This window comes from Erithacus rubecula, assembly GCF_903797595.1.
Source record: "Erithacus rubecula genome assembly, chromosome: 3".
Classification (NCBI taxonomy): Eukaryota; Metazoa; Chordata; class Aves; order Passeriformes; family Muscicapidae; genus Erithacus; species Erithacus rubecula.
Genome location: NC_136689.1, coordinates 100679377 through 100703720, shown reverse-complemented (window position 1 = coordinate 100703720; position 24344 = coordinate 100679377). Strand labels below are relative to the sequence as shown.

Genomic DNA, 24344 nt, shown 5'->3' with positions numbered 1-24344 from the left:
GCATCACTTACAGGTCAAGGAAGGTGATGCTGCCCCTCTACTCAGCCCTATTGGGCCACAATTGGCATTCTATGCACAGCTCTGGGCTCCTCAGTACAAGACAGGGAGATCCTGCAGTGGATATAGTGGAGGGCAACAAAGACAATTAAGGGACTGGAGCACCTCTCTTACACAGACAGGATGAGAGATTTGGGCCTGTTCAGCCTCAGGAAGAGACAAGTGAGAGACGACCCCATCAATGTGTTCACGTATCTGAAGGGGGTGCCAAGAGGATGGAGCCAGGCTCTCCTCGGTGGTTCCAAGCAATAGGACAGCAGGCAATGGGCAGGAACGGACACACGGGAAGCTCCACCTGAACATGAGGGAGAACTTCACTGTGTAGGTGAATGTGCACTGGACAAATTGTCCAGAGAGGGGTGGAGCCTCCCCCACTGGAGACACTCAAGAACCATCTGGGCACCAGTCTCTGCTCTGGCATGGCCCTGTTTGAGCAGAGATTTGCCCAGGTCACCCACTGCGGTCCCTTCCAACCTGACCGTTTCTGAGGTTCTGTGATTGTGTGAAGCAACAGTGTGGGCATTTGGCCGCTTTGTTTTAAGGCAGACTAAGCGGGACTTCACACCTCCGCTGCCTGCCTGGCCGCTGCCCGGGCTGGGCGGGGACGCGCCCGCGGTGACAAGAGCGCGCCCGCGGTGACAGGAGCGCGCAACGGCGGGCAGCACGCGCAACGGCGGGCGGCCACAGGCGCAGCACGCGCTCCCAACGCCCAGCCCGCTTGCGCCTCCTGCGGCGATCCCGATCCCAGTCCTGCTCCCCATCCCCACCCGGCGGCGGAAGTGCCGCGAAGCGGAGGGCTCCAACTCATTCCGAGGTCGCAGCGCCGAAGCGGCGCTTTTGTTTCCAGTCCTTTTGCATCTGCCTGCGCAGCGCCACCCCCCACGGCAGGCACCAGAGTCGTCGTCGTCGTCGCCGCCGCCGCCGCCACCCCCTCCTTCCTTCCTTCCCTCCCACCCTCTTTTTCCGGACCCCCACGGCGCCTCCTTCCCCCGTTTCCGGGCTGGCTCCGCCTTCCTCCTTCCCCGGCCGGGACGTATTTTGCCGGGCGGGGGCGCTGGCGGACCCGGCCGAGGAGCTGTAGCTGCCGCCATCGCTGCGGGACGGTTTCTGTCTTCCCGGCTCCCCAACATGGCAGCAGCGGCGGGAGGCAGCCGCACACCTCGCAGGTCGGCGCTGCTGACCCCTCGCGGCAACGGGGACCGCACCGTGTTCCTCTTCGACCGGCGCCGGGAGCAGGCGGACTCGGGCGAGAAAGTGCTCAGCTACGGCAGGGACAGCTACCGCGCTTTCCGCAGCGCCGTCTGCCAGGTACGCGGCAGGGCGGGCGCGGCGGTGGCGATGTTCCTTCGGCGAGGGTCCGTGCCCGCGGCGCCGGGGCTGGGGGGCGGCCGGGGCGGGGCGGGGGTGTCACAGCGTGCTCGGGGGCCGCGGCGCCCGCCGCCTGCTCGCCAACTTTGTTGGCGGGACAGGTGGGCGGCCATGGAGGACCGAGCGCGGCCGGCGTGCCAGCGTCGCCTTCCTCACGGCTAGAGGCCGGTGCGGGCGGCGGCGGGAGCAGCCCCTGGCGGCGGGCGGGAAGGCGGCGGGCGGCCCCGAGCGCCCCCGCGCGGGGAGCGGCGGCGGCGGCGGCGGGCGCGGTGCCGCGCTCCGGAGGCCGCTCGTGGTGCGGCGGCGCTCGGTGCTCGGTCGCGGCGCCGGCTCGGGGGCTCTGAGCTCTCTGCCAGCCTCAGTGGCTCTGTGGCTGCGTTTCTGCTGTCCGAGGTGTTGGTGATAAGCGCCGTTTCCTGTCCGCAGCGGTGGCTGCCGTTTAAATCCCGTGTCTGGCGGCGCCTTCGCCCTGTCGCGTTCGGTTCTGTTTCCTGTCGTGACGCGAAACGAAACTTAATCCATCTTCACAGCTCGGGGAGGTGGAGATTGTTTCCCGCGCACGGGCCGTTTGCTGTAGTTTGCTGGCTCCACCAGTAGGCATTGTCCGTTTCCGTCACGGTTTCGTTTTCTGAGTGCGTGATAAATGCCATAAATCTGTTAGCTGCCTGCGTATTTTACCATGTGAAATGCGCAGGAAAATCAGATCTAAATTTCTGTACTATTTTAGTCTGGTAAAAAAAAAAAAAAAAAAAAAAAAAAAAAAATCTTTAGCCGGTATGATTTGCACTTAGTTTTCTAGCATGTAAATTCTATATTTTACATATAGATGGGATATAAAAATGCCTGTACTCATAAATAAGGGGGTTATCGAGCACATCTCCTGGTCAGATTCGTGCCCCTAAAGTTGATCAGACTGGAAGAAACATGTAACAAATAAAGAAAGAAAGAAACGAGTACACTACAGTGTAACATTCTGAGAAGCTGAGCAGTGGGGTGGGTTCATGACCTTCCAAGGGTTTGTATCTCCTATGAAAAACTTATGAGTGATAATTTTTTCCATGAATTGTTTTAATGTATTCCATCACAGCTGTACCTAGCAGATGAGTTGCAAGAATACTAAATATTTTCAGTGATCAAGGCAAATATGTGCATGATGAACTCGCCTCTCATTTCTCTTAGATTTGTAATTAATTGATGGACTGAGTTTAACACTAATTTACAATTTGTTTTGAACAGAATCTGTCATTTCTGGTTTGTTTTTTTTTTTGTAATACTGCACCCTCCAGTGATGATGTTTCCATACGTCCTCATGGTGTTCAGTAATTCACAGAACTTTTGGCATATTTGTAATTTTATTAAGAAATAAGCCATCATCACCACTGTGGCAAATCTCGGGTACAAATAGCTTTAGGGATTTTTTTTACCTGAGAAATGTATTAGCATTTTGAAGTTGGTGCCTTTATGCTGTTAAGTCAGACTTCTTGCATGAGCAGCAGAGTGTTTGAGAAGCCTGGTGCTGCAGAGCAGACCTTGCTGTGTTTGAATGTGGTTCCTGTTATAGTAAAATTTTCAAGTATAGCTATTTTAGTATGTTTAGTATCACAAGCCTTGTCACCAGTCCTGGTGGCTTTTGGGGTGTTAAGGTTAATAGGGTCTGTGCTCTTACAAACTTATGCAGCAGGAACGTGTTGATATCTGTGAGTGCAGTCAGAGATGCCTCTGTCACTGCTCGTTTCAGTGTGATGACTTCACTTTGGAGCTTTCATTATCGGATGTGTGGGACACCTGACTCTGAAAGGATACTGAAACAGGTGGATTGGCATGACCTGTAAATGTTGGTACAGTGAAAACATCTCCCAGATGATTGGGAGTTTGCTGTCTCATGTCTCCCACACCAATAATATAGAAGTTATAGGACTTCTGGAAGAACATTCTGACATCTCAGTGCTCCAAGAGCTTTGTAAATTTTGTGTTTCTCTGAGTGTTGTACTCCAAAATTGTCAATTTCTGGCATTTTGAAAGTGCAACTAGTCATTTTCAGGAGGAAGTAATGAATGGGTTCACCAGCTCGGGACAGGCTTTCCTATCTTCCTGGTGCTGAAAACGCGGCAGGGAAGTGATGGAAATTCAGGAAGACCGATTCTTTTGTTAAGCAGATTTTGAGTTGGTTCAGACTGAGGTAGAATGTTGTATTCGCTTTTCCACAGTTAACGCTGTTAGGCACTGTCAGATGCTGGATTGGGCAGATACCGTGTGTGCAGCAGTGTTGTTTCCGCGGCTCTCCTGTCTGTGGCTCAGTTTCAGTTCAGGCTCAGCTTTCAGTGGACTTTGATTGGCAACTTGTCATGCAACTGAGTGATGTTACTGCAGCAGCACAGGTGCCCCCACGTGGTCGTGGCTGACAGGGCTGCCAGGAATATCAAGCTGTTGGAAGTATTTATGCTGTGAACATCCTCCTATGGCACAAGAGAATTCTTTTGGATGGAACTGGATGTGTAGGAGTCAAATCCTGCAGAAAATTATGAAATTAAACCTAACTGCAGTATGTGATGATCCTGAGTTGAAAATACTTGAGTACCTGAAGGAGCTCAAGTACTTAGGCTGCCACTTCTGAGACTTACGGTTTTTTTTCATGTCGCAGGGAGAAGATATTTTCTTGTTTGTGTAGCAAAATAACTGACTCAGCCACTTCAGAGGTTGATTTAGGAGCTCACTCATTTTGTGGCTGCTGTCATATAAATATTCCTCTATTATTACTAAAATATTCTTAACTAATTTTTGAAATTTAGTTTTTTGGGATTTTTTAAGAAAATATTTTTTTAACTGTCCCCTAAGCAGTTAATGCATGTCTGTGTAATTGGAAGTGGCTTTATATACTGATAAATTAGTCTTTCATTGTCAGTGTTGGAGGAAGAAAGATTTAGGGAAAAAATCTTTTAAAAGGGTGGAACATATATGGTCTTCATTCTTCATCTTTGTAGTGATCAGTCCTGAAGTAGAAACTTCTTAATTAAGAATAATGCTAGTTTGTATATTCCATTGTGTGCTGTGGAGCAATTGTGTAATTTCAGTCTACAGAACCATGACATTTTAAGGTGGATAGTTGGGTTCAATACTGTGTTCTGCTTCTTGGCAGTCAGTACTGTTTCTTGTGCACCTTACTGTTGCCTTCTGTTAAGTTTATGCTCCACTGCTTGTCCTGATGTCGAGAGTATAATTCAAAAATAGTGGCAATAAGCAAATGCAGCTAAACTGTTGCAACCAATCTGAGATTCCTTGCTCACGTTACACAGTGGAGCTGGAACGCTTGAGTTTGTTACTGAGATGGCAGAAATTCTTCAGGCACTTAGGTCACACGCCCTTTAAAACTGAAAGGTGTCTGTGCTGAAAGCTGCTCTGTGTGAAGGGATTTTTGAGAGGCTTTGAGGTAAAATACCAGTCTGAAGAGAGTTCATGCTACTAAGATTAGTGTTATTGCTTATATGAGAACCAAACTCATTGGTAAAACCTTCCGTAGTTCTTTTGAAACTTCTCATTGTTCTGACCTCCTTGTGTTAAAAAAAAAAAAAAAAAAAAAAGGCATAGGTCTGTAATCTGTATAAAAAGTAACCATCTGTAATTAAAGTAAATACTCAAAAAACATGAATCACAATAAAACAAAATTTTTTGCTTTTAATATTTTATCATCTCTTTTGTTGAGCTTCCCGTTGTATCCAAACCTGTCTACTTACTATTTAAATAGATTATTTGGCCTGTCCACCCAAATAAATTCCAGTGTCTCAATGAGACAAGGCAGAAAAGGATATTCATTAAGATAGTGTAGGGAAAGTAAGCATAAGTGTAGTATCAAATCAAGACAAGAAATACGTGAAATTTTTGGTGAATATTTTCTTAACAATGCCTAAGAAATAAAGTATAATCAAATTCTTTGCAGTCAAAGAATTAAATAAAAAAATACTAGAAACTTCTGCAAGTTTGTATCACCAAACATCATTCTGATAAATTCTCAATCAAGATACTTCAATTAATGATGAAATCAGTCCATCTTACAATAATTGTATTTTTGTGTTTTAATGTTTGTTTAACAATTCTGTATGACCAGAAACTGAAAACAGAGGGATTTTAAATGTGCTGTGCATATGCAGAGCAAGTTTCTCTTTGATTTTTAAAGACACTATTGGAAGTACAGTAAGATTGGTGTAAGATGCACCAATGCTTTAAGTTTTTTCCAAAACTATCACATGGTATTTAAGGCTTCATTGAAATTCTTATGTATAGCATCTTTGTTACTGATGTTTTGGTGGGGAGAAGATATGCAGTTTGCACATCTTTGTGCACTTAAGTACAACCTTATGGCGTAGCAGTTGATTTGGAGAGCTGAGAGGCTTGTAGGTTGCTGGTCAAATTTGAGTGTTGGCAATACAGTCAGAATCAGAATATCTGCAATCTTTAGGATTAGTTATCCAGGTGCAATTGTTAGATGTGACCAAATATTTTTTGGTTTGAAGAGTGGTTTCTGAATTCTTGTTTCTTTAACAAGTGGTGCTATACAAAGGTTTTTTGGTAGAAGAAGTTGGCACGAAGTTAATGTTAAAATTTTGACTGATAGCTGCACTGAGTATTTGTGATTGTGATCTTAGATGGTGGTTTGTAAAGGTCTTGTGGAATTCACTGTCTAGACTCAGACTAAGTCTAGTGATGATAACATGCTTTTTGTAGAAATTATGGGGTCCCAAAGTTCTTTCTGCTTGCTAAAAGATGCAAATCTTGAAAAGATGTCTGAGTTAACACATCATTCTGGACAAATACCCTTGTGACTTCTGTAGAGATCTTGTGTTGTACAGTTTGCCTCTTTTTCTCTCTGTTTTTCCATCAAATATTTAGTAGAAAATATGAACTCAACTGAACTTCTGAAAGTAGTAAAGCTTTTAAATACAATAGAAGGCAACGACCTTCAAGTTCTGCAGATGTTATCATCTGTAATTTGTTCTTCAGATGGAGATGGCGTTGTCAATAAAGGATTATTGGAAAGTATTCTAGAACATTAGTGTTCGCTGCTAGTTTTTGTTAGTAGATAGTATCTAAAAATCATTTGACCAGAAGATATGGGCTCCTGTGTATTCCTGTATTTCTGCAATATATAAATTTTTGCCTTGAACTTCAAGAAAAGCTTGGAAATAATTCCTAGGGGTTCTTTTGTTTGTTTGTTTTTAATTTCAGCTACTTTTCTAGAGATTTTTGGATTCCTCTTTCTGTTGGTGTCCAAAGATGTCATATATAAGTTTATGTTCTGACAGTGAAGCTCATTGGGATTATGATTAGAGATGGCTGTTATCATACTTGCCCTGCTACCATATGTGCTTGGTCCCAAGTCCTCACTAGGAGATACTCAGCAAGTTGTCATCATGTTGAGAACTGTCCTAACAGTTGATTGGAAGAGTTTATTTTATTAACATTCTTACCAGTTGCATACAGTTCTTCTTGTTTACTTCTGGCAAGGTGTTCACTTAATCTTTTTATATTTCATTTTTTTGTGTTTGCTGCTTCTATTAATTACCTTAATATTATATAGTTGTATGAATAATTGAGAGAGATAATACAAAAGACAGTTCTTGTCTTGAAAATCTGTGATTTGAGAATTAAATAGTTTCCCTTAAATGCGTACTATCATTTCATCTCCTACCATTTTCATTGATGTGAGAGATTTCTCTCAGTTTGGACTGATAATTATTCTTTAAGTGGGATAGCTAACTGATAAATGCATGTCTTTCAGATACTAATTTGGTAAGTAGTGTGGGATATTCAGTTAATCACTGCAAAATTACAGAAAGCTACAGGCTTCTCATTGTTTGAATGTGGCTCTTGTAGCTTCATTTTTTTCAGATTCCTGGGCACATTTTTGCAAAGGAGCTGCTGGATCAATTTGAAATACTGAAAAACCTATACTGCTTTTTGTCATGTTTGAAGGACAGCATTATGAAGGACAGCATTGAAAATTAACATTATCAGATTTATTTACATTTAACTGATACAGTTCAGGCTCTCCTTTAGAGGTTTGCATTGACAATACAGTTCTAGTCAGAAAAGGTACTTCTTGGCTGTGGAAGGTGGCTCCATGGATATTATGTCTCTGTTATCTGTTGGCTGCATCACCAAGCTCTGAGGCCATTTATTGTCATAATTCTCATGCACTGTCAGCTTGGATTAGTTACAGTAGGAGGATACAGTATTTTAAGAGTACAGAAGTTATATATTCTAGAGAATAACTGTGTTGGAAAGGTTTGAATTCGTGGAGGTTAAATGTCTTTTCTAAAGATACTGTAATTTTGGCTTCACTGTTCTACCTTTGTCATGTTGGAAGGTGTTCCATTCCTTCAGTTTTAAAAGTAACCACCAAAAGTTCTTATTTTATGGTAATAGACTGATGGACCAAAGGAAGCAAGCCAATGACTCTGTCCTTACAATGTGTTATTTCCCCTTCACTTACCACCTCAAGCCTATTCATGTGACCACAAGCGGTGGTGGTACACACACAAAGTTAAATATTTGCTTGTTGAGCACCTTATCCAAGGCAGGTAGTAAATCCAGAGGCAAAATCTATGTTGACTTCATGCTGAGTGTTTTAGTTGGCTCAGTAGCCAGGTAAGCCTTGCTGTGCATGTGCAGATCAAGTAGCAGTACAATTTTTGAGCTTTTGTGCTGGTACATGAAAGAAAATAAACAGAAGCCTGTTTGAAGGAGTGTAAGCTGCTGAGGAGTTATCTGTGGTTTGAGGGATTGTGTTTGTTTTGAGGTTTGTGGGGTTTCTAAGTTTATAAAGAAAACCAGTGACTGAACCTAATACATAAACTGAACCTTGCTTCTTAATTCAGATTTAAAAGTTAAACATACCACAATTCATGCACACTTGCACATGCCATACCTGTAAATGCTCTGCTAAAAGCTTCTTGGGCATGTGACATTGTCTCAAGCTCCTTTGGCATTGTATTAATCTCATGTCATAAACATCTACCAGCAAACTGAGAGTTATTAACTTTATTTGTCATGAAGCATAGGTTTTTATTTGTCATGAAGCATACTGGTGCTCCAGAACCATCCTCCAGTTCATAAAGAGGGCATTTCTCTTGTTTGTACTGGCAGTTTTTTTTGCTTCTGTATCATTCTGTGGGTTTAAGGACTGATACCCCGCTGTGTGCAAAGCAGACTCAACTCAGGGTTTTTGTTTTTCTTAATTTAACTTATTGCCTGGTAACACAAACTTCTCATGACTGATTGGGGGGAAGATTAATCACTTAGAGGAATGCCTTTCCTTCCCCTTTTCCAAACTCATCTGTCATGCACTGTTTTTTCCCTATTCCTAGTCTAATCTATCCTTGTTCTCCCAATGCACACTGCATGGTCAATCCCAATTCCTTTGGTTAGACTACAGGTGGTGTGAGATAGCAGGGCATGTACAGCATTTTATTCTGTTGCTCTTACTGTATTTATTCCTGCTATGATGAATTTGCCATAGGTCACAGTTCCATAGGAATAGGAGGAAAGAGAGGAAATTCTATGCCTGTCATGGGTTCTCCAGTATATTTGGGGCCATCCCTGCTCTGGTGTGGAGAAGGTAATTTCAGACAGAATGTGTCTGTCCCTGGCAGCATCTCCTAATGCATCTCCTCTGTTCCTTCTCATTTGTCTCTTCTATTTTTTCCATGATAAGTTTGAGCAGAACCACCATGCACCCTTCTGGGTGAAGAGTGAGTTGTTTCATGGATTTGAGGGCTATCTGGAGCTGGCTATGGCTGTCTCAGGCAATTAGTTGCCTCTTCTCACATGGGTCACCCCTACAGCTCTCTGACATCAAAGCCTGGCAGCATACGCTCAGCACACTTCCAAATGTGGTTTAGCAAATAATTTGGTTTCCAATCAACAGCTATGGTTGCTTTCCCAGAATATTAAAAATCTGGTTTGTTGACATAATCTATACTTTTAAGGCTTTAGGTGTCATTTTTATCTTCTCTGTGCACATAACTGTTCATCTTTGTAGCATTTTAGCTCTTGCATTTGCATGTAGCAATAATATGTAATCAGCTGTTTAGGGATCCTTGCTTATTCACATTTCTGCATTTTCTAGCTTGTGGATTTATTTGAAGCTTGTCTCTTTTTTTTTTTTTTTTTCATCAACATCTCTTGTATACAAAAAGATAAAAGCTTTCCACTTAGTAGTTTGAACACAATAACCTCCAAATGTGCTTTCAGTATGGATGTTCAGAGGCATTTCTGAGCATAGCAATTGTACTCTTGAAGATTTTGATGACATGACTAACTTCATCATGGTTGTGTGTCTGGATTATCACAGAATAACTCACAGATTTATCATATGAAAGTGTTTCTGGGCTGTCTTGTGAATTTTATCAAATTAAGTTGTGTCATCTTCAGTATGTACTTGGAAAAGGGCACCATGCTGGGCTGAAAAAGACATAGCAGTGAAACCTGAACTTGTTACTAACAAGAGATGTCATATCTCTTACATGCACAAATCTTACCAAGAAATGAAACATTTGACTGAACATTGTCTGTCAGAACTGAATGAAAATCACTGACTGCACAAGTAAATTGGCCAGTAGGTTCACTTTAATTCAGGAATGACCAGCAGTTTCTTGTTCTGGAAATCACATCCACATACTGACACAGCTGGACTATGGCATGGACAAGAAAAAGCAGTTATCTGCAACTCAGATGGCCAAGCTTGGTGTACCTGCCTAGTAGCTTGTGAAGTGGAAAGGACCTGCTGCCAGTGGACACAGCAATGCTGGGTTCACCCAGGCAATTAGAGCGTGGCGTGCCAGGCTGTTGTGGTTACTTTAGTTGAAGTTCACCCATGGAATGGGGGAGAGGACCAAAAAGATGAGGCTGCTGCCCTGCTGCCATAGCAGGCTGCTGTCTTGTACTTGCACTAGCTGATCCTAACTTCTTGCTGCCTTAAAGTAAATACTGCACTCTTCATTAGGGTTTGACAGCAGAAGAGCCTTTGGGAGATTGAGAAAACGGGGAAGCTGTAATTAGAGCTGGAGGGAGAGATGCTTATCTGTGCTTTCAAATGTAAAACCACAGTTACTCTGCATTAACCACTGACCTCAAATGGCACAGTAGGGTGTTAGCTTTCTAAAATCCATATATTTTAATGCTTACTTTTCTTGCTCTGAGCAATTTTACTGTTTTTCCTGCACAGATTTGCTATGTGGAGTTTTGTGTAATGTGAGAAGTAAAATTGATCTGAATGTAGAAGAGTTAAAAAGTATTACTCCAGGTTCTTATGTCAGAATATCAGTCTATCATTTGCATTTGTTTTACTTGCACCAAGTGCTATGAGAAATTCATAATTTTTTCTAATTTTACTGATGGATAATAACTATGCTTTTACTGTGGTCACAGAGAGAAAGTAACTGAAATATGGAAAGTAGGCTTCTAATGAAACCATAAGTAGTGTTTAAAAATATTTTCATGAGTTTGAGTAATAGGGGTGTAAAGAGATGTGGGAAATGATGAGGGCAAGCTGCTGCAGAGAATGCTACAGCTTCTTTCAGGGAAGAATCTGGTTAAAAGTGCATAAAGCACCTATCTGAGGTGTTACTGCTAGACAAACCAGGGTTGACTTTTACTTGAGTTTCAGAGACCTGGAAAGGCAGGAGAAAATACAGATATTTATTTTATTATTTTGGGACCAAGATTAGTGTTGGACATTAGGGTGCAAAAGTAAGGGCAAAAGTAGAGGCATTTAAGTGCACGTAGAAAGAAGGATAAAAAGTCTAAAGCTGCAGTAAACACATTCAAAAGAAGGCATCAAACTGACAAAGATTGTTTAGGTTCAATCAGTCTTTTAACAGTAAAGAATTTTTCTGAAAAATCTTTATTATTTTTGTAGATGTATGATGTATTTGAAGAACAAAGACTTTAATATCCAACGTTAAGAAATACTTGGTTGATTTGGTATCTCAAGAGTGCAGTTAAACATGGGACACATTCCAGATCATAACTATTGATGTTGTAGTTGTTGTAGTCAGAAGTAGAGCTGTTCAGTCTCATTCCTCTGCCCTCAAAGGGATTATCTATAAGACAATTCTTCCTCCTTAAAACTCCTGTTGCTCAGTAGAGTGTATTTTTATTTTATGCAGGTAGAAAAACAAACTACTCTAGTCTGGACAGATTTGGCTAAGTTGAAAAAACAAGTGATGCTAAGTTCAGCTGTGTTCTAAGAGGTTGTGTGATTACTCATCACTAGTAAATAGACTGCACCTTTTTTTTTTCTTTTTTTTTTTTAATGAATCTGAATGGTTTTTGGACTACTGTGTTACCATAACTAAATAACCTTCAATTTTTGTAGGCATTTAACATATCTTCTGATGAAACCTTTGTTATCACGACGACAAATAGGAAGGAAATTACAGAAGATAACTTCAGTAAGTATCTTAGATGGCAAAATAATTACAGCTGTTTCTTATATTAATCATAAAGGCCACATGATAATTATTTATGACGTGCAATAATTAACTGAAAGTACATATCCTGTAATAGTTTGCAAAAAATTGTTTAAAAATTACTTTCACAAACATGTTTTTGACCAGTTAGTGTGATGACAATTATACTTAGTATATCTTCTGTCACAGATTCTATAAATGATAGGAAAAATTGTATGGCCATAGATGTTACCTGAGCTTGGAAATGTGAAAAGATATTAATTTAAATGTTGTTGTTAAATGCTGAATAGGCAGTGCCTGGGAAAATAGAGAGATTACCTGCGGTTAAACCTGTACTTGTTTAGAGAGCAGAAGTTGCCTGATGCAGTGCTCTTCAATGTACTTTGTATTTCATCTTCCCTGCAGGGGACCTTGTTCAGGATGGAGTTACTTTATATGTGCTACAGTCAGTTGATCAAATGTTGCTTTCAGCAACCAAGGAACGAATTGACTTTCTTCCCCACTATGATACACTTGTCAAAAGTGGCATGTACGAGTACTATGCCAGCGAGGGCCAAAATCCTTTGCGTAAGTACCTGCAGAAGTAATCTTGTGTAAATGATGTTTATATTAATATAATGTGGTTATGAGCAATTCAACTTATAATTATAGCTGCTAAAAATAGTTTTAACTGTAAAAGAAAAATTAACTATGTTCTTCATACAATTTTTTCTTTTAAAAATGATTGCAAGTAGCCACCTAAGACTCCAGATTTTTAGAGGTACCTTCTCAAATAATTGTTCAAGAATTTTGAATATTTTAGAAGCAAAATAACTTTAGGCTGAATAGTCTTGTGCATGTCATTCAGACAGGTCAGTATTTGTGTTATCACGTTTTTGTCTCCTGTACTAAACTGTCGACTTTGTGTTTGAATTTCATAAATGGTTTTTGTGTGAGCTACTGTAGAATTGTGTGCCCTCCAATCTGGGGTGCTACAGGGCTTAATTTAGCAACAAGAACAAGTATTTTTTCAATATAAAGATGCTGCTTTAATTAGTTTTTATCTAAGTGGTGCATGAAATATGTAACCAGCATTTAGTGTTGTTTTATTGAATAAATTGCTTTCTGTTTAGGGCTCTCTTAAAAATTATGTTTGTGTCTGTGATTACCTTCTCAGTACTATGACTTCTTAGGTACAGCAGGTTCAAAACTGCACAGAAAAAAATGCAAAACAAATCAAGACTCGGGCATGATACCATTCCCATTGTTTTAAAACAACATCAAAAATGTCTGTAAATAGCAGCTGTAATTTTAAGGGCCAGTCTTTCCCCTTTTCTCTTTGTGCACATCATTTGTTCTGAGCCCCAGTGGGCACTGTTTGGTTTGGGTTTGGTGTTACTGTGCTCAAAGTGCAGCAATAGTTGAGTTGGTGTTGCATGTGCACAGGAATTGCTGTGTGAGGCCACACAGAGCATTCTGTGGAGATGTGTGATTTATTCCTGCCAGCAGCTATTAGTGGACCAACACAGAGGAACTGACTGGAATGGCCAAGCTGGGCCTCTTCTATAGTGACCATACCCTGGTGGAATTTGATTAAATAGGCAAAGTGTAAAGTATTGTAAGGACTCTAAACCTTAGAAAAAGACCTTTCAGTTGTTTAAGGGTGGTGGATCAAATACAGAGGGGCAACAGCACTTTTGGGAATAAAGGAGTAGAAGAGTCTTTGCAGTTATTTAAATTACCTTTTAGAGCGCAAGAACTGTTGATTTTTATGTGGAAGAAATTTGGCTTAGGAAGCAGGAGAAGAGCATGGCTGAGTAAAGACCTCCTGGCCAAACTAAAACACGAGGGAGTTGCATAGGTGGTGAAAGCATGGGCATGAATACTGAGAATAATATGGGGATATTGCCTGGGAATGTACGGATGAGATCAGGAATGCTAAGGCACAGCTGGAGCAAATTGACAAGGGATGTGAGGAGGAATAATAAGGGTTTCTACAGATACATTAGAAAAAGATGACAAAAGAACCCTAAATAAATTAAACATGAGGGGGTCTATTGGCAGTTGACATGGAGAAGACTGAAGTACTAAACAATTTTTTCCGTAAGTTTTCACTGGCAGGAAGTTGTTGCGTTGAGCCTGTGTAAGTGTAATGCAGCTGATGCTCCTTATTTGCAACATCTCTAAGGGCGATGCCTCACCAATTTTGAATGTTGATGAAGGGCCATTGTTTTTTGATATCAAATACTAAATATGGATCACATAACTGATTCTCAACTACTCTGCAATGAGGAAAGTTGCAAAAAAGTGCAGAACTGTTTTTATACTTTGATAGCAGCTTGAGGGAAAATGCCAATTGCTTCAATGTTGCTGTGTTACACTAATACTTGGCGTTTTCTTTTACATGTCTGATATATGAGGCCAGTGTAAATTGCACTGTAGCATTCTGAAGAACTCTGCAAATTATGGGAAATAAAAAAATCTTTTTAGAGAGATTGAATGGAAATGTCTATTTACTAAAGCTGGTCAGTCAGATTGAATTAATTAAAACTTGATGAGCTTTTTTTAGATTAAATGCAATTTTCCAGTAAACTTAGGCAATTTTACTTTAAATAGGTAAGAACTCCAAGTATTAATGGTTAGAAACAAAAAATTTCTGCATGCAGTTTGCCTGACTATTTCTGCTGTGCATTGCCATGGATCTGATAGAACATTGGTTGTATTTACCATTCAGTGAAATCCTTCAACCATTTCTACAATTTTCTTTGTTTTTTCTATAAACAATTAATATTGTCATTTTAGATGTTTCATAAAAATACAGTTCAGGTTTCTTCAGTTAATTCATTCTTCCCTCAGTATTTTAACAAGTTAAAATCCATTTTTTATGTACTTTTTATGTACACTCATGTGACTCATAAAAATTAATTCCTAATTGTGTAAAGGACCAGTCTGTCTTTTGGTAAGGAGACAGTTAGTTTATCATTGCACTTTCAAGTAATTGTGTTCTTACCACTAAGAGACATGAGAAATTCGGTGATGAGACAAATCATAAGGTACATATACAAAAGCTATTTTATTTTTTAACAAGATGTTACGTGCTTTTGATTGTTCTGACAGGTCTTAGGTTTTGTCTGTGTTTAGGTAATGTGTTATCCTAATTGCTTGGAAGAAACTGTTGTAAGTAGATGTCTCTTTTCTGAGTGCTAATAGGGTTATTTTTCTTCATTTTCTTTAGCATTTGCCCTTGCTGAATTGATTGACAATTCTCTGTCAGCTACATCTCAAAATACTGGTATTCGGAGTATTCAGATAAAATTGGTAAGATAGAAATACTTTAATTTTTTTAGCCATAGTTTGCATTATCCTTTTTTTCTTGTTGCTCCTTGTTGATTTGTGCTGTTTGCCTTTCCCCAACAGTTGTTTGATGATTCCCAAGGAAAACCAGCTGTTGCTGTGATTGATAATGGAAGTGGAATGACTTCTAAACAGCTTAACAACTGGGCTGTATATAGACTGTCAAAGTTTACAAGACAAGGTGACTTCGAAAGGTTAGCAAGCTCTGTGAATGTCCACAAAATATGCCCTTAAGACAGCTGCATGCCAATACTTAGCTAAACCCTGTCATTTTATGATTACATAAATAGACCCATACTTTTTCTAGGTAGGAAATAGAGAAGCTTCATAACACAAAACTGCTCTTCAATTATTGTGGCACCAACTGCTTTTTTGTTCTTGTGACTTTTTCTAAACTGTCTTTGCTTGCCTGTGTACAGTTAGGGGTATGCTATGTGCTGCAGAAGATTTTTGTACTGTGTTCATCTGTTACCTGAAAACCTTTAGTAGTGGTGCATTAAATAATGCATGCATTAACTGTTGAGCTACTAGAATAACAGATAAACAGATACATGGTTTTAGTTTCAGTTTTCTTTTTTTTTTATTTAAACCTTAATTCTGTAATTATATTGCAAATTATACATGAAGATGTCTATTTTTTGATGCAGGCTGCACAAGGCTAAATGCTAGTGTACAAAATTCCACAGAATTAGTTATGTACAGTTTTTGAGCTTCAGTCACATTTTAAATACTTTAAGCCTAGCATTGTAAATGTGAAGATGAAAATTAGAGCCTCAGTCATAACTAATTTGTCATATGAGCAGGTAGTGTAAAAAGTAATGGGGCTGTGGGAAGTGGTAGTATAGCTGGGGGAAGTTTTTTTGCATTGAAAGCATGTCCACATAGAAAGTCAATGTCTTTTAAATATCTGGAGATAATTGCATAAAAAGTGATTCTGGGTCATTTGTAAAGAAATTCACTGCGTTTTGAAATTGCTGTAGGTGAGTTTAGTAATAGAAATATGTAGGATTCCTAAAATGCAGATTTAAACTGGATTACTACCACTTAATGGGAGCATAGGTGTAAATTATAGCAGGATACTATCTACACCTTATTTTTATTTGGGACTGCTGTGATTTAAAAATAAATGCTTGTCCTAAACTAGATAAGACTGTTCAAGGTGACTTAAAAGACATGGAATTTCACTACTGATAGCATATATTGTCTCTCCAAGTCTTCATTTAATAATTGGTTGGCATTATTTCCCACTCTGACTTCAAAGTATTTTTAGGAAAGGATGCTGTCAGAAAGATCAGGTTTGCTTTATAAGCCATTTTCATTTTAAGATTTTGTTTGTGAGAAGGGTCAAAAAATTTTATAAGATGACTTAGGAAAATACATACTATGTCATGATCCATTTAAAAAGAGTACATCAAGAATTTCAGACACGTGTAGTTTAATGGTGCAGTTTTAAAAGGTATAAAGTGAAGAATATTTTAACAAAATTCCAGGAGGAATAATTTAATAGAAGATCTAGATCAGAAGTATCTTTGAGTTTTTAAATTACTTTTGTCTTGAAAAAATTTATTAACGACACTTTTATTCTCAGTGATCACTCAGGATACGTGCGCCCTTTGCCAGTGCCTCGTAGTTTAAATAGCGACATCTCATATTTTGGAGTTGGAGGCAAGCAAGCAGTGTTCTTCGTGGGACAGTCTGCCAGAGTAAGTCAATGTCAGACTTTCATTTTAGAACATTTGCACACAATCAGATTGTTACTTCCTAACTTTTAATCACAGCACTAAAGTATTTTACAATGTTTATTTTAAGTCTTATTTTGATTTTAAATGCTGTTTCTTTAATAAAATTAGATGATAAGCAAACCTGCGACATCTCAGGATGTTCATGAACTTGTCCTTTCTAAAGAGGATTTTGAAAAGAAGGAGAAAAACAAAGAAGCAATATATACTGGATTCATTCAAAACAGAAAGGTAAATAGCTGTAAGAATCTCTCATTTATAAATAAAAGCCTTTCTGAGGTTAATGTGATTTAACTGTGTAATATTCTTGTAATGCTTATCTGGGGATATCTTCATTTTATTCAATCATTTGCACCCTGGAGTGTAAAAGGGAGTAACCAAGAACTTGAAGACAGTGTATCAAATTGCCTATTTTTATGTGATGCTTTTTCCTCTTTTCAGTTAAGGTTAAATGACAGAAATGCTTTACAGTTTTACATGTCAGATTGAGAAAATATTTAAAAATACTTGTCTAAGCACAGGAAAGTTTTTCAGTGTGTATGAAACTAAAATTAATTTTCTCTGAAGCGGTAAGGAATATATTAGGGAACCAAATTCTACTTTGTTAGAAATATGAAATACTACCCTGCATGTGGGAGAAAAGTCCAGCCAGACCAACAAAACCCAGTTGGTCTTTATTTTGTAAAATAAATGAGCTGTTTAGCTGAAAACTGAACTCAACAGTCCTGATGCTTTTCATGAAAAAAAAGAGCCTCAGTAAAAAAGCTTTAAGATAAGGAGGAAGACTGAAAGTAACTGTTCTTTGGAATTTTTTGGACTAGGAAGGAAATTTGTAGCTAAGGGTGTGGATGGGAGGAAAAAGGGGGGGTGTGTATGACAAGGTAGTCAGACCGTGAGCTGATATCTAGTGGGTTATATCAGTGTTCTTGGTGTTTTGTATGGATGAGAAAGGAGCAGGAGGTAAACAAGATTTTTATCATGCCAATCTTGGTCAGTGAGTTGCAACAAAATATGAATTGCCAGAGTTTTGTTTTTATTCTCTGTACAACATTGTTAGGAATGTCGACTCACAAAAATAGAAACTGAAAATAAATGCAGACAAAATCGGCTTTATTGTAAAGGGTACAAATGCTTTCCCTCCCTGTTTGACATCAAAGAGAAAGGGTGGATGATATAAAGTAGAAGACAAAGTAGCAGGCATAAGTTGGAGGAAAGTAGCTGAATGAGATACATAGAGTTCAGGAAGGTGATGCAATCAACTCTTTGCAAGTTGTGGTAATAATATAAAATTAACATTAAACTGACACTGTTAAAAATTCAAGTAAAGTTCTATTAGAGGTAAAAGATAACTTATAACTATCCAAGAGGGAATAAATGATGTGAAAAAATCAAGTAACAGAAGTGAAGTGTGGGTTTAGGAATTTTTTTTGCAAATCACTGAAATACCTAGGCCAATTCATTATATTGGTGTGAAATAAAATGTATGAATTCATCTTGTTAACGACTTGAAAAATTATCTGCATGGCCCATACATCAAGAGAATGCTGTGGCAGAAATAGAAGTTGTAAATTGATTGCTAGTGTAAGAAGAATAATTGAGCCTTTGAGCCATTCAGTTGGTGAAAGAAGTTACTTTTGTAAAGAAATTGAGATATAATTAGTGTGAAACAAGAGGCACTATAGAACAAGGCCACACTGAAGAGAAGTGGCATTAATGGTGTCCCTGCTGGTCATCTTTCCTTGATGTAGTATAGGCTCCTATCTCCACTGCAGTCACTTCTCTGGACCATTTAATATTGCAAAGAAGTAAATAGGATTTTTCTAGTTGAGATAGATGCTAGGAATGTAGGGCAAGGTGCCATGGGTAGTTTGTCCTCTGGGAAGACAGCCACAGAGTATGGGAGTGATGATTTTGGAGGATCTTTCACACTGTAAGTTTCTTCCATGCTGTGCAGAGTGGCACTTGTTCAGCATCAGTGTGCAGCTTGTAGGTTTGTCAGGTCACATGGGCATGAGGTGCAAGCAGCTCTGGCTTTTCTTTATTATCAGTGATGCCATCACTAGCATAAAATAGTCTCTTGTTTGCATTAAATCAGCAGGACACTTATGTTCAAAAGAGGCTATGCTGTGGGCAGGAAAGAGAGATGTAGTCTTCTTTGATGAAAGGTCTCAAAATGGGTTAAATTATCCTGTTGATTAAGGAGAACTCTGATTCCCTGGGGAAAGTAAGTCTTGATAGAACAGTCTTGATTAACTATTTCATCTAACTGTGGTTAGGTAGAACATGTCTCCTTTCATGCCTTGGTGATGTGGGGTTTTTCTGCTTTCCTGCAAAATAAGGCATGTAGCTGCATTTACTACAACATATCTTCTCAGTTGTAGCAATTGTTTACATTCACTAGAAAGATCTTAATCTTTGTTTTAAAAATAGCTTTTTTCTGGATGTACCAAATATAAGGGATTACCACTGATCCAGTGTAAAGCATGACATCAACCACTGTCTCTCTTCAGTTTAAAAATCTGACAAAAGAATAAAGTTCATCCAGTCAGGAAAAGACAATCAGTAGTTTCTGGAATCTGGAATCTCTCTCTCTGTTGAGATACATTTGGGTTTCTGTTATAGAAAGCAGGCTATCCCTTTAAAACCAGTCAATTTTCTGGCTTTGTTTTCTTAAGAGGACTTAATGTCTTGCACACTTAGTGCTTCCACCTGATGGATGAAAACATGCATATCACACAGTGCTACATGAAACATGATTAAATATATTTCTAGACTGCACACTTCAAGCACTGTAATGAAGTGAGTTGAAAATGAACTGGATGAGTGGTGTCACATTCTCAGCTTGTTGACTTTATTTTGGAAGCTTTTATTTTAAGCTTTAATCCTTTGTGATACTTAGCATCATGTGTTCTGTATTACTTTTCTGTTATGTTTTTTAATCCCTTTCTAGTTGATGGGGGTTCAGAAATTCAGTTTACATCCCTGCTCTTATTATTTTACTTTTTTTGTAGCCATCTGATTCTACTCACATCACAAGTGATGATGAAAGATTTCTTCATAATCTAATATCAGAAGAAAGGGATAAAGAGAGTTTCACAGCAGTTGTCATTACAGGTGTACAACCAGATCACATGCAGTACTTGAAAAACAACTTTCATCTTTGGACAAGGCAGCTGGCGTAAGTTGGTGATTTAAAAGATTTGATTTAAAAGTGGGCTAATATCAAAGTCAGATAATTATGAGCTCCTTCCTTTTTGGACTTTGACATTGGCCTTATTCCTGTTAACTCTGTTGATACTACATTTAGTCTCCTAACCGATTTTGCAGAAACTAACATAACTGAATGGGGCACCCCCAACCAAAAATGGGACTTGATGATTCATACATATTTATCCACTCTAATTTTAGTAGCCTATTCAGCCTAACAGTCTATTACTAATGTAATAAGTTATTCATCTAATTGCTAATAACTTCATCAGTTACTTTGTTCCACAGCTGTGCTCCTGACCTTGGTACCTTAGCTTTGTATTTACAGTTTTAGGGGATCTTTTGGTTGGTTGATTTTTTAAACAATAAAAGAAAGTACTGCTGCTTCATCCCAGTTTAAGAGAAAGATATATGACACTGTCTGCTCTGTACTGTAAAAATGTCATCAGTGGGCCAGCAGAGCCTGGAGATACCTGTGAATAGTTTGGGCTTACCTGTTAAGATGATGGATCCATCTGTGAATGTTAACTGAAATACAAAGTCATAGACCAGTTTTGCTTGCAAACTATGATCTTATTTTTGTGATACTATAATCTTATAATAATAGATATACTTAAAAAGAGGATTAATGTAAGTATTACATAATATCTTATTATGGGAAATATCATTCAGTGTTGCACACAAACTTGTTGCTGAAACCATTTTTAACCTCATGAAAATATAGGGTACATCCACATGCAGAGAATAACTTAGGTTTGTCATTAGCTTCCATGTGCTCGTCAAGTGAACGCTCATGTTTAAGTGTGTGTTAGTTCTTTCCAATCATCTCTTGAAGTGAAAGAGCTGCCTTTATTTGAGATGGAGCGCAGGTGCAATTATTCAAATACATACCTTGTAGCTGTTACAATAAAACCTGTCATTTAGCCTTTGGGTGCTACACAGTTATGTGTCACTGTTTCAGCTGTAATGGCCCTTTTCCCCTGGAGCACCTCCCCATTCCCTTCGGCCATGGCTTTTGCCACACGTGCACGATACAAGTTTCGTTCTGCTTTAATGCGCTGCAGCACAGCCCTCATTATTTTGGATGCTTTGAAGTGGGGATGAACCCCTAAAATAACCATGTCTTAAGGCTAGGAGAATACCTTTTGAAGTCTGGAAGAAATGCAGACAAAATACTAAGCAATTTGGACATACCATAAAGTCCTGAGCAATGAGACCATGAGCTTTTTTTCTGGGAACCAGGATTTCTCTTTGGAGGACATTTAGTGCAGTGGATGTCAAAAGCAAAGCAGTTACAAACTTGCAGGTGCATTTGGCTTATGTTATGCATTAAGTCCCCTTGACTGTACAATCCCATTTTTCTCCAAACCATCCCCTGGAGGTTTAAGCATTCAGTAATTGAAGTTGGAAGAACTAACTAGCTTGCTGAAAAGTGGACGTAAATGGAGTGAAGTTCCTCAGTTTTCACAGATTGCATATCTCTATGAAATTATTTAATCTATCTGGCTATGTGGATTTTTTGAAGTTTCTTAAATGAGGAAAAATGCCTATTACAAAGCAAGGTTTATAACAGAAGACTTGTTTATATTATGCAGATCACATCCATGACTCCTACCTATATTCAAATTTTTGTAAATCATGTAAAGACAGTGATTGATTGTTACAGGTTTCTATTAGATGACTGATATAAAATTGGTATCAGTGACAAAATGTGGAAAGATTTGTGGCTCTAGTTCTTTCTGATTCCCAGAGTGCAGAACAATTTACAGTAGCTTTATTAGTTTACCCTTTGATGTAAAGGATCTGTAGCCATGTAACAATTTTTTTTCACTTATGCATGTTTTTTCAAATTTGTTTCCAATTATTTTACCCAAAAATTGGTCCTCATGTGATTGTGCATGACAGAGATGAGAGAAGTCACTCAGTTGAGTAAATCTTTTGTGCCATATATGTTGTCAAGGATTTGATTTATAACAAATAAACACTTAATAAAAATAAAAGCATATTTAGAAATTTTTAAGATTATAATGTGCAATTTTTTAAAATTTCACTTTCTAGTTTGATTTTTTTTTTTCCCTGAATTGTGTTTTAGACATATCTATCACTATTATATTCACGGACCAAAAGGAAATGAAACTAATGCTGTAACAAAAGAAATAAGCCCTTTCAACAACATCGACATTCAGGTAAGAGATTTTATACATGTCAGTCAAAAGTCCTCTTAGGTAGCACTTTATACCATCATGTGCCTGTTTCTCTGTAATCATGCATTTTAAAATACAGCATTCAAGATTGTATGTAGTTTAATTTTTTGAATAATTCTGTTGATCATTGCAGTGTAGGAACTAATTCCTTTGCTAACAGTCAATTGCCAAAGTGCTTAATACTGGCTTTTGCTCTAAGGAGAATCAACTTGTTTTCCTTTTTTTCCAGATTTCTATGTTTGAAAAGGGAAAAGTACCAAAGATTGTCAATCTGAGGGAGATCAAAGATGACATGCAGACTTTGTATATAAATACTGCAGCTGATAGTTTTGAATTTAAGGCACATGTTGAAGAAGAGGGTATAGTTGAAGGCATCATTCGATACCATCCCTTCCTTTATGATAAAGAAACATACCCTGATGATCCTTCTTTTCCATCAAGTAAGTAAAATGTTTTGCTGCTTGCCAGTCTTATCATCAGCAGTTCTACTACTCTAAATATTTTAATGAAATAAAAAATAGAACAATTTTAAGTTGAAGTGCAAATTATTATCTGATTTTGGTTGTGTCAAAACAGAAAATTTTGCATTCTTTTGGATGAACAGATCCTGTGAATAAATTTGCTTTTACATGTAACTCATTTCCATAAACCTGATCTTTGGCATAATATCACTTGATTTCGAATTATAAACTCTTAAAGGAATGTTGTACAGTTGAAATTTCACTTCCCTGACTGCATGTTTGCCCCAACACAGTAATAAAATATGTGCAGTTAGATCCAAGAGATTCTAGTATTAAAAGACTTCAAAGGATAATATGTAGTCTGAAGTCTTTAATTTTAAATTTGTTTTACTCAGTTGTGGTGAGTTTTCAAATGCTGGGAGTTTTAAATTACTTTGTGCTGGTATTTTTTTTCCCCCTTTTTTTTTTTTTTTAATTTTTTTTTTTTCCCCCCCACCTTTTTTTTTCTATTCTTGACAAAACAAATCCTGAGTTAATTGGGACAAGATTTCATTATACTAGAAGAACATCAGTTGAAACTAAGGAAAAAGTAATGATCAAATTTGAAATTTTCAAATTTGGTAGATTTGGTAATATTGGTAATATTCTGAACTTCTGTTTAGAATTTTTCTTTGCCTTTCTTGGTATTTTCAAAACAGGACAAAACCCTCTAATATTGTATAAAATGAGCTTGATATAATGTGCATTGCTGCTGTGCTGAACTTAATAACAATAGCAATCTTAATTAAGAAGGGCTATGGGTTTTGCTATGATATTATTCTTTTAAGCAAATATATTCAAGGAGACTGTCTCTTTTTTTCTTTTTAAATCAAGGATTAAGTGATGATGATGATGACGACTGCTTTATAGTAGAAAAAGGTGCCAGAGGAAAAAGACCCATTTTTGAATGTTTTTGGAATGGAAGATTAATACCATACACAACTGTGGAAGAGTAAGTGGTAATCTGTTTGTACAGTCTCTTTCTATAATGTAAACCTCTCTGTATAAAAAAGGATTTTAATTACTTTCTCCTTTTTAAGTTTTGACTGGTGTGCTCCTCCAAAAAAGAGAGGATTGGCACCGATGGAGTGCTACAACAGAATTTCTGGTGCGTTGTTTACCAATGATAAGTTCCAGGTCAGCACAAACAAACTCACTTTCATGGATCTGGAGCTGAAGCTGAAGGATAAGAATACTCTGTTCACAAGAATCTTCAATGGACAGGTAATTACTGCATGTTAAATGTTTCTTCTTGGTGAAGTTGAATGCATGTAATACAGAAGCCTTTGCTCACTGGTTATTTGTTCACGTCTCTCTGGTTTAGTGAGTAGTAAAGCTGAATATTTAAATCTGAAAAATTAAAACTCAGTGTTTTTCTTTTTATTTTCATAAACAATTACTGTGTTTAGTTGCTGTATGACAGTTTTTGTGGAAAGGTCCTCTTCCTAGAGGAGTATGGCTGTTGGGAGA

General features: G+C 38.4%; 1 protein-coding gene across 1 annotated transcript in view; it reads left to right on the top strand.

Moving 5' to 3' along the window:
* Positions 1 to 1044: 1044 nt before the first annotated feature.
* SMCHD1 (structural maintenance of chromosomes flexible hinge domain containing 1) overlaps positions 1045 to 24344 on the top strand; it is a 66575-nt gene continuing 43275 nt past the window's right edge. Inside the window, exons 1-12 of the mRNA XM_079300705.1 lie at positions 1045 to 1365; positions 11798 to 11873; positions 12297 to 12458; positions 15106 to 15188; positions 15288 to 15418; positions 16813 to 16927; positions 17075 to 17194; positions 19975 to 20141; positions 22263 to 22356; positions 22604 to 22814; positions 23709 to 23826; positions 23915 to 24098. Coding sequence (XP_079156831.1) covers positions 1186 to 1365; positions 11798 to 11873; positions 12297 to 12458; positions 15106 to 15188; positions 15288 to 15418; positions 16813 to 16927; positions 17075 to 17194; positions 19975 to 20141; positions 22263 to 22356; positions 22604 to 22814; positions 23709 to 23826; positions 23915 to 24098 — 1641 coding nt within the window. The 5' untranslated portion in view covers positions 1045 to 1185. The remainder of the gene's footprint in view (positions 1366 to 11797; positions 11874 to 12296; positions 12459 to 15105; positions 15189 to 15287; positions 15419 to 16812; positions 16928 to 17074; positions 17195 to 19974; positions 20142 to 22262; positions 22357 to 22603; positions 22815 to 23708; positions 23827 to 23914; positions 24099 to 24344) is intronic.